Here is a 10,807-nt window from a genome sequence, read left to right on the forward strand (position 1 = left end):
AGTGCTGGGATGTTTTGTTTGTTTTTTGAGGCAGGGTTTCTCTGTGTAGCCCTGGCTGTCCTGGAACTCGCTTTCTAGACCAGGCTGGCCTCAAACTCACAGAGATCCTCCTGCCTCTGCTTCCTGAGTGTTGGTATTAAAGGCGCGCGCCAGCGCCACCCTGCAATTTTTAATTTTATTTTCAATCTCGCCCCTTTTTGAGATAGGGTCTCAAAAAGTCTGGTCTCACAGTCATGGCCATCCTCCTGCTTTGGTTCCCTTTGGTGCTGGGCTTACAGCCACTATACCCTAAGTTATCTTTGTTTTATTTGTGGTCACAGGATCTATCTATAAATCTCAGGCTGAGCTCAAATTCACCATCCTCCTACCTCAGCCTCCTGAAGAGTTGGGAATGCAAGCCCATGCCCCCATGCCACGCTTCTCAGGGTCCAGCAGCTAAGAATCCCTTAATGTTGGTTCTTGAGTCTATAATATTCTACAACAAGCGCCTTGTCTCTCTCTTGCTTTTCTCAAGGGCAGGACTGCATTGACATGACTTAGGTCCCATATTTGCAGGGTGACTGAGCCCATCGGGTTAGAACCGTCACGAAAGGCCCCTGCAGTGCGCGACAATGCCGCCAGATGGCGCTGCGGGTCCACGGAGCAGCCCACGGTGCGCCATCCGCCGGAGCCCAGGCCAAGGGATCCTCCCTCAGGAAGCACTCTGCGAACCCCCTCTTAGGACTCGCAGCCTCGTGACCTCCAGCGTTTTCACCCCTGCACACTCCGGGGGACAGGTGTCTGTCACATTGAAACTGTGAGTACGGAACGCAGGGCAACGTCCTGAAACCTGAGTGTAATTGACAGAAATCCAAACTCATCTTGTTACGTTTCTAGTTATTTCCAGAGCCCAGGACTGAAGAGGCAGCTAAGCTCCACCCAGACACTAACAATGGATCTGTCCTACGGTCATCATGAAATAGATGCAGACCCCAGAAGTGTCATCGGGTGGCATACACCCCATCTCTGGTCTCCTGTTCCTGATTTACAGAACCAGACCCGGAGAGGAAACCTACTTTTCGGACGCTGTTGTAAGCAGCTCCTCCAAAGGTCTTTGAATGGGGTGGGTGAAATGGCTCAGCGACTAAAGGGTTTGCCGCCCAGCCTGACCCTGGGACCCATCTGGCGGAAGGAGAGAAGTGACTTCTCTACAAATCGGGTTGGGTAGATTTGTGTCCACATCCTAATCTGGCCGCCTTCTCTCCACATGACCTGTTTCCTTACCTGCACAAAGCAGCATCGGGGGATTACAGGAGATAAAGATTAGAAGCAAACCTCCAGGGAGGCATTGTTAGGTCGTCTCGGTCCCAGCGGCACACCCAAACAAGGGCCTGTGCCAAATTCTCTGTGCAAAATGCTTTCGTCCACTCTCCCCACTGTAGAGAATAGGCACAGAGAGGCTGGGTGACTTCTCAGGATCACACAGCCATACTCCAAGGTGGGCTCCCTGGCCAGGGTCACGTGAAGAGATGAGAAGGTCGTTCATGTCTGTAATCCCAGCAACTAGGAGACTGAGATAGGAGGATTGTCTGGGAGTTCTAAGCTAGCTTGGGCTACACGGTAGCAAGACCTCAAAACTGCTAACAAACAAAATACAGTGTAGTGGCTCCTGCCTATGGCAGGATAGCTCTGGAAACTAAGGCAGGACGGTCTCTGTGGGGTCAGGACAGCCTGGGCCCCCAACCTTCTCAAAGCTTCCAGCTCTTGACCAATCCCGGTTCCACCCACTAACCCTCAGGCCCTAACACAGGGAGGGTGGACATGACCAGTTGTGAGGGACTAAGGACTAGGGACACAGCCTGATGATACCGAGAGACCAGGACGTCATTTTCACCAAAGCTCTCCACCCTCTGGGCCGCCCTGTGTCCCTCTGGTAGGCAGTTTTACCCCTTCCTAGCTGTTTGCTCTTGGGCTGTTTGCTTAACCTCTCTGGGCTTTACCGGTGAGAGTGTTGACTGAGTACTGTGTAAGCACTCAGAGCACCTCAAAAGACAGGTGATATAGAACCCCAGGATATCCCCGAGCCCACCCCTCCACCTCCCAACACAGAAATCTACATGTAGCCAACAAGAATGCTGAGGGCTGGCAAGATGGCTCCACAGTAAAGGCGCTGGCAGCCAAACCTGACAACCTGAGTTCAATTCCCAGGACCCACAGAGCAAAAGAAGGAACCGACTACCAGGAATTGTCCTCCGACTTCCATGGTGTCCCTCCCCACTTGCCCTCAGAGACAAACAAAAACAGATGCATGTAATCCTTTTAATTAAAAAAAATGTCGCCAAGAAGTGGTGGTGCACGACTTTAATCCCAGCACTCGGGAGGCAGAGAGGCGGATCTCTGTGAGTTCGAGACCAGCCTGGTCTACAAGAGCTAGTTCCAGGACAGGCTCCAAAGCTATAGAGAAACCCTGTCTCAAAAAACAAACAAACAAACAAACAAACAAAAGTTGAATGTCCGGTAAGGGGTCCTCAGGGACCTGGAGTGTGTGGGATGGCCAGAGCCCACCTCTCTGCCTGTAGCCGTCACGGGTTCCCATCAGGTGCAAACAGACGGCAGAGACTCTTCCCAGCCGTCCCTTCCCCGACGGTGTCCATTCCTGTCTCCCTCAGTGCTCCTGCCTCAGGACCTTGGCACCTGCTCTTCCCTCAGCTCCCTCCCTCCATAGCTGGCTTTCCACACCAGATGTCACATTTCCTCCTCGGAGGCCTGCCTTCATTTACCTCATCTGAAACAGCACTGTTATCGGTTACCCTTCAAAGGTCTATTGACCTGTCCGTACCAGTCAAGGAGGTTGGGAGTTCACACCTGTATCCTCTGTTTTCCCAGTAAGTGTTCAATAAACTTAGGCATTTTGTTGTTGTTTTGTTTTGTTTTGGTTTGGTTTGGTTTTGGTTTTTCGAGACAGGGTTTCTCTGTGGCTTTGGAGCCTGTCCTGGAACTAGCTCTGTAGATCAGGCTGGTCTCGAACTCACAGAGATCCGCCTGCCTCTGCCTCCCGAGTGCTGGGATTACAGGCGTGCGCCACCATCTCCCGGCGTTTTGTTTTGTTTTGAGACAGGGTTTCTTTGTGTGGCCCAGGCTGTCCTGGAACTCACTCAGTAGACCAAGCTGGCCTCAAACTCTTGAAACCTGGTTTCTTTTAGCTCTTCCAACCTTTGCCCATCTACCATGACTGGCAAGGAACATGGGGTGCCAGGGCTAGAGGTTGAACCCCAAGTACATTTTTAAGCACTTCTTCCCTTCTCTGCCCCCCAGAGCAGGCTACCCTTGCTAGCCAGGCCAGAAATGGGAAAGGGTGGGGGTGAAACCTCGCTAGCCACCGAGCAGGAATCCAAAGAAGGAGTCCGAGGCAATCCTGAAGAAAGAGATCCAGTCCCTGCAATCCCGGTGCCTCCCAGAAGCTTCCACACATCCCCTGCTCAGTCGCTGAGGTCCTTGGTCACAGCTGAGGTGGAAACTTCTGTCATACTCTGTCCTGTTCCAGTCTGCCCTCCACAGTTCAGGGACCACCCAGCCTGCCTTTCCCCGGGGATGGAGCAGCCTCCAGGGGTCTAGGTTGCCCATGTATGGAGGCAAGGCCTGAGGACACCCGAGATGCCTGGCTATAATTAACCCGGGCACGTGGTGGCCCCCCAACACCTGCTGCCTGGGCCCCCCCAACCCAGTGCCTGGGCCTTGGACTCTGTAGACACTGCGGAGAAGCTCTCTCTAAAAATAACCCTGTCCCCAGTGGATCAGGGTGAGGGGGGCAGGCCGAGGGTGGCCACTACTTCCCGCAGGCCCAGGTTTGCCTTCACTCCAGTAGAGTAGCTCTCTGTTTCTGCTTCTTTCCCTGTCAGTTCCACAGTAGTGGGAGCAGCCAGGTCAGGATCCGGGGGTAAAACTGTGCCTGGTTCTAGAACTTTGGCCATAGTCATTGCTCTCTCTGCAGCTGGATGACAACAGGCCTCTCCTGTGTCGTCCCCAGAATCTGGGGGCCCTTGGCTCTTACTGCAAAACTCGCCCCAGGTACTGCAGGATAGAGGTGTGGCTGCGAGGGACAGAGCTTGCCTGGCACATATGAGGTCCATGACTGCAAAAAATGACACACACCTGGAATCCCAATGCCTGGGAGGCTGAGGCAGATTGCCACGAGAGCAAAGCCAGACTGGGCCACATAGTGAAACCCTGTCTTAAAAAGTCAAAATAAATAAATACCAAAGTAATCCTACTTGGGAGGTGAGGCACAGGAGGATTACCACAAATCTAAAGTCAGCCTGGACTGCATAGTGGGTTCCCGGGACACCCCAGTTCAAAAACACAAACAAAACCAAAATGAAATGTTTCTCCTAGCTGCTGACTCTCAGAAGCAATGAGGCTCAGGGGAGGGTGCTGACTGCCGTCAAGGCTACAGGGCCTGAGGCAGGCTACAACAGGCTTGGGGGCCAGGGTTTCTACGTGCCTAGGACACCCAAAGTATTACTGTCCCATGTTCCCGGCCTGGGGCCAGCTGTCCCCCGCCAGCTCGACTCAGCACTTGGTCTGGGAACCAGTGAACAGGCCAGCCCCTGGGGCAGCCCATACAAGGCCATGGGGCTGGGCACACAGCACGCCTGGGTTCGGGGTGGGCACAGTGCCCGGGCAATGAGCAGAGAGCTCAGCTGCCCTCAGGGGCTCCTTCCTGGGGACAACCCCTCCTGACCAATGACACCCTGCAGGCTCCTCTATATAACCCAGGGGCTGTAGGCTCTGCCCCCGGGTCAGCCTTCCCTCCACGACAGAGACAGCCTCTCCCAAGCCACCCAGTCAGGTAGGGCCTGGTTCTGGGGGAGTCATCAGGGTTGGGATTGGGGAGTCCAAGGGTCCTGTAGTGCTATGCTTGTGAATTCTGCAGCACAAATTGTGGGGACAAATGTTTGGGCCACCGAGGTCTCAGCTGCCAAGGGTCCCTGCTTGCAAGGCAGGGAAGTCTGGGACTAGTGCTGAGCAGAATTATCAGCAAAGGAGGCAGGTGACCTGTCAGTGGCCCTTTAACTTTGTCATGAGTCTGTGTTTTGTCCCTGTGTCCTTGTGTCTCATCGTCCCTGACTCTCTCTCTCTCTTTGGTTGTTAAGTTTTAAGAATTATTACATGTATTTTGTGTGGGGGTTCAGGGAACGGGTCCCAGGGCACCTGTGACAGAGGTCAGAGGACAACTTTGGAGAATCGAGTCTCTTCTCCCACCCTGTGTGTCTGAGGATCAGATTCAAATTCTCAGTGTCCTGTGATGAGCTGTCTTGCAGTCCCTGGCTCTCCTGACCGAGGCCCTCTGGCTGGCTGTCTCTGGGATCTTGAGGATGTGACTACATGACTCAGTTTACCTTGTGATCTTAGAGATCATGGGTCATGTTGGGGGAACTAGGGGTGCTTTCTCCTTCTGTCTCTTGCCTCAGTGTCTCCTGGGGTGTCTCTGACATGCTGGGGGGCATCCTCTGAAGGGAGAGGTCTGGGATGTAAGCCCAGGGCGTCCTTGAGCCCTAGGGCCTGGCTGCGTGTCCTCCTGGCCACTCCAGCCCACCTGTCTCTATGCTGACTTAGTGCAAGGCGAGCCCGCATGAGCAGAGGGGCAGGTGGCAGTGGGGGTTGGGGAGCATCTAAAAATAGCCGCAGAGCACCAGCGGCAAGGGCTTGGGTCTCTGTCCTGCCCCACCTTCTTCTCCCAACTGGGCCTGTCATCACCCCTGCCTTCCAGCTCTGATGTCCCCCATTGTCAGAACTGCAGGGATCTGGTCAATAAAAGCAATAAAATAAAACAATAGCAACAGACTAAAAATGATGGGACTGGAGAGGCGGCTCCCGTGGTAAACTGTTTATCTTGTAAGCCTCAGGACCCAGTCCAAACACGAGTCCACACCCCTTAACAAAAAACCAACGGAAAAAGCTGGTGCCCAGCAGAGTGGTGCATGCCTTTAATCCCAGCACCCAGGAGCCTCTGGAACCCTTTCCTGTGCCCTTACCTGGACTGATCTGGCTTGTGTAACTCAACAGAGCCTTTATCCCTCCTCAGGTGTGGGATATAATCTCCGCCTGGTCCTCACATGGAGCTTGTTGGCATTGATTTTTAATTTCTGCAACAAAACACCACACACCACCAAAGCAACTTAAAAAAGAAAACATTCATTTAGGGCTCACACAGTACCCGAGGGTCAGAGTCCGTGACCATCATGGTAGAGAGTGTGCCAGTCGGCAGGCATGCATGGTGCTGGAGCAGTAATGGGAACTTACATCTATCCACAACCAGAGGCAGAGATGGGGTGGACTTTTCAAACCTCAAATCCCACCCCTAGTGACAAGCATCCCCCAACAAGGCCACACCTCTCAATCCTTCCTAAATAGTTCCACCAACTGGCTACCAAGCATTCAAACGTGAGCATGTGGGGGCCATTCTCGTTTAAACCGCCACACACCCGAGAACAATAACTAAATAAAATGTGTGTTACATGCCAGGCACTGGCCCGGGTGCTTTACCTGTCCTTAATCCCGCCACAGAGGTAAACACTGTCATAGTCTCCGCTTTATAGATAAGGAAACAAACAGAGACGTCAAACAAGTTGCTCCAAGTCACACAGCTTGTAAATAGCAGAGCTGCGATTCAAACCCAGGCCATCTAATTCCAGATCCTTTACTCTTTATTCATTTTACTTATTTATTTTTATTTATTTAAAGGCAGGGTCTCACTCTGTAGCCCAGGCTGTCCCTGAACTCACTGCAATTCTCCTGCCTCAGCTCCAGAGTCTTGGAATTACAGCCATGGGCCATCATGCCCAGCCAAAGCCTATATTCAGTCTCTCTGGATTAAGACAGACTCTCCTGTAGTTCAGGCAGACATCCAACTCTCTAAGTAGCTGAGGATGATCTTGAACTTCTGACCCTCTAACTGCTGGGATTATAGGCACGAGCCACTACATCCGGTTTTGCTGGTTCTTGGCAAGCACTCTGCCAGCGGAGCCCCAGCGCCCAGGTCCTCTAGTCTCTCCCTGTACTTCTCTGGCTGCAAACAAAGTGTTCCACCTTCTTCCTCAGCTAGAGAGACTTAGGTCCCTAGCAAGGTCACACAGCCAGCATTTGGTCATATTAGGCAACTTAGGTTGGGTTCTCAGAGAGGGAACTCCTGCTTCAAGCCCCTGGTCTCACTGGCCTCGAGCCCAGCAGCTGGGTTCCTCAGCCTGAGCTCACATCCCCTCCGCCCGCAGGGTCCCACAAGCCGCCACCATGCCCTTCGGCAACACTCACAACAAGTTCAAGCTGAACTACAAGCCTGAGGAGGAATACCCCGACCTCAGCAAGCACAACAACCACATGGCCAAGGTGCTGACCCCTGACCTCTACAAGAAGCTTCGAGATAAGGAGACCCCTTCCGGCTTCACTCTGGACGATGTCATCCAGACTGGGGTGGACAATCCAGGTGAGGCTACAGTGGGGCAGACAGACCAGAGGGCTGGAGGTCACCTGCTTATCCCAGGGAGTCTGGGATCCCTCCTACCCTTCCTTCCTTCTAATGAAATCTAGGACTTCCTTCCTGTATGCTAGGTCTATTCTACCACTGAGCCACACTCCAGCCCTTCACTGGGGGATTCTAGGCAGGGGCTCTACCACTGAGCCACACCCCAGCCCCTCACTGGGGGATTCTAGGCAGGGGCTCTACCACTGAGCCACACCCCAGCCCCTCACTGGGGGATTCTAGGCAGGGGCTCTACCACTGAGCTACACCCCAGCCCCTCACTGGGCGATTCTAGGCAGGGGCTCTACCTCTGAACTGCAGTCCCTGCCCATGTGTGGGTCCTTCAAGTCTGTTACCTGGATCCTCTGTGGAAATGGATTGTGTGAGCATCTCAACATTTTGAGCTGAGACGCTACTATTCGGGGACACTTTGGGCCCATTTACCTGGTCCCTGAAATGGCTCTTTTCCCCATATTGGACACCTACAAGCCTAAACTTCCGATGCTGACCTCAGCCCCACCCCGCAGGTCACCCTTTCATCATGACGGTAGGCTGTGTGGCTGGTGATGAGGAGTCCTACACAGTCTTCAAGGACCTGTTTGACCCCATCATCCAGGACCGCCATGGCGGCTACAAACCCACAGACAAGCATAAGACTGACCTCAATCACGAGAACCTCAAGGTCAGTAGCCCCCAAGGAGCGGCGTTGGCACAGAGATGGGGAGAAAAGTACAGATAGAGGGAGGGACAGACAGATTAGCGGGCTCCCGGGGAACTGGCACATGGAGCGTCCTGAGGGCAGGTGTGGGGAGTGGGCAGTGAGGCTGGGTGGGGTGCGGGTGGGGGTGCAGGAAGGAGCTCAGTGCCAACCTGGGGACCTGGGAGAATCTAGGGGAGATCTAAGGGGACCTGGGGAGACCCTAGAGCAGCTAGGGCAGACCCAGAAGGAAGTGGAGAGACCCTGGAGGACATGGGGGGCACCCGGGAGGACTGGGGATGCCCTGGACGCTTTGCAGTGAGACTCATAGAGGATCTGGAGTGAGAGCCTCATGAGGTTCTTGGGGAGACCAGGGCTGGCCAGGTCTGCCTTCCCTGACATCCCAGCGTTCCCCCAGGGCGGAGACGACCTGGACCCCAACTACGTGCTGAGCAGCCGCGTGCGCACTGGCCGCAGCATCAAGGGCTACACGCTGCCTCCGCACTGCTCCCGCGGAGAGCGCCGAGCCGTGGAGAAGCTGTCTGTGGAAGGTGAAGATCCAACAGCTGCACCCAGCTCTGGTTCCGGTTCCGTTAGAGCTGGCCTTGTCTAGAAGGCTGACTGCATTCATTACCTGTGCTCCCGGTTGGGGGCATCTCACACGGAGGCAGTCTGGGAAGTCCTGGACTCAGCTGCCTCAGGCTCTTCACGCTCAGTGTTCACTCATAGCTCATTCACTCATTGATTCATTAATTCAGCAAACATTGCTCCGGCTGAGATTTCTCAAAATGGGTGAGGTGACAAGGCCACGAATCTGGCCTGTGTGGCAGAGAACCCTCAGAGGGTGGCTCCTGTTAGTTGACCTGGGCCTGGCACCCTATACTTGTAATCCCAGTACTTGGAAGGCTGAGGCAGGAGGATTACCGCAAATTCATAGTGAGACTCTGCCTCAAAAACAAGAAATCAGTCTCGAAAAACTAAAAAAAAAAAAAAAAAAAAAAAAAAACAAGAAATCAGGCCAGGCAGTAGTACATTCCTTTGATCCTAGCACTCTGAGGCAGAGGCAGGAGGATCTCTGTGAGTTCAGCCTGGTCTACAGAGTGAGTTCCAGGACAGCCAGGGCTGTACAGAGAAATCCTGTCTTGAGAAACAAAACAACAAAACAAAACAAAAAAAAACCCCAAACAAACAAACAAACAAAACCCCAAAGAACAAAACTAAGAGATCAAAACAAACAATACCAAATGTTTGTAGTAGTGCAAACATCTCTTTTGTTTCATTGAGACAAAGATTCTTTGTGTAGCGCAGGCAGGTCTCCAACTAATGATCTTTCCTGCCTCAGCCTCCCAAATATTGGGATTACAAGTGTGTGCCCGTAGCTGGCACAAGACATAAATTCTACAATGGAATTTTTTTTTTGAGGTAGAGTCTCTCTACAGTCCTTGCTATGGAACTCACTATGTAGATCAGGCTGGCTTCAAACTTACCTGCCTCTGCTTCCCAGCTCTATAGTGGCCATTTTTTACAGTGGCCCTCTGTGATTAAGTCACACACAGTGAGTTTGAGGTCAGCTTAGGCTAAACGATGAGGCCCACGCTCAGAAACAAAAACATTAAAAGCCAGGTCCAGGAATTATACCCTTGCAAGTAGGCAGGGTTGGAGTATCAGTTTATGTCTTGGGGACATGAGCATCTGGGGGGCATGGGCAGACGGGGGAACATGGGCAGACAAGGGGGGAGGCCCATGAATTCTTGGAACAGGACATGTGTTTGGGTTTAGACGTGGAGTGTAGTGGTTTGGAGACGTCTTTGATGCCCAGGCCCAGGGTATCAGGGGCAGCAATGTTGGGGCCCCCCCAGCCTGGGCACCCCAGCTGAAGCGAGAATGTCTATTGCTCTCCTGCGTCCCCTCAGCTCTCAACAGCCTGACGGGTGAGTTCAAGGGCAAGTACTACCCCCTGAAGGGCATGACGGAGCAGGAACAGCAACAGCTCATCGATGACCACTTCCTGTTTGACAAGCCTGTGTCCCCTCTGCTGCTGGCCTCAGGCATGGCCCGGGACTGGCCTGATGCCCGCGGCATCTGGTGAGTCCCTCCCTCTCTTTCCAGCCCTCTCTTTCCTGACCCTTCTCTGTGGATGAGACCATGACCTTACCTTCCAAGCCTGTCTAGCCCTGGTCAGGTGGCACAGTTTACAAACCTTGGACCAAAGAAGCCCAGTGAGGAACTGATATTAGCCAGGCCTACTGCATAGGCCTCTCATTGCAGCCCCTGGGAGGTCTAGGTGGGAGGCTCCAAGTTCAGGGCCAGCAAAACTACAGGGAGTTTGAAGCCAGAATGGGCCTCAAAATAAAAACTAAAAAGAAGTCAATGATGGCTCACACCTTTAACCCTAGCACTCCAGAGGCAAAAGCAGGTGAATCTCTGTGAGTTCAAGGCCAGACTGGTCTACACAAAGAAACCCTTTCTTGAAAAATATAGTTAAAACAAAACAAAAACCTGAAAAGAGTGTTGGAGTGGGGTGTGGCTCAGTGGTAGAGCCCCTGCCTAGAATCCCCCAGTGAGGGCTGGGGTGTGGCTCAGTGGTAGAGCCCCTGCCTAGAATCCCCCAG

At 53.2% G+C, this 10,807-nt stretch overlaps 1 protein-coding gene across 1 annotated transcript in view; it reads left to right on the forward strand.

The window, feature by feature from the left end:
- Positions 1-4,781: 4,781 nt before the first annotated feature.
- Ckm (creatine kinase, M-type) overlaps positions 4,782-10,807 on the forward strand; it is a 9,767-nt gene continuing 3,741 nt past the window's right edge. Inside the window, exons 1-5 of the mRNA XM_005370290.2 lie at positions 4,782-4,828; positions 7,251-7,462; positions 8,026-8,180; positions 8,614-8,746; positions 10,109-10,280. Of these exons, the coding sequence (XP_005370347.1) occupies positions 7,270-7,462; positions 8,026-8,180; positions 8,614-8,746; positions 10,109-10,280 (653 nt within the window). The 5' untranslated portion in view covers positions 4,782-4,828; positions 7,251-7,269. The remainder of the gene's footprint in view (positions 4,829-7,250; positions 7,463-8,025; positions 8,181-8,613; positions 8,747-10,108; positions 10,281-10,807) is intronic.

This window comes from Microtus ochrogaster, unplaced genomic scaffold (assembly GCF_000317375.1).
Source record: "Microtus ochrogaster isolate Prairie Vole_2 unplaced genomic scaffold, MicOch1.0 UNK74, whole genome shotgun sequence".
Lineage (NCBI taxonomy): Eukaryota > Metazoa > Chordata > Mammalia > Rodentia > Cricetidae > Microtus > Microtus ochrogaster.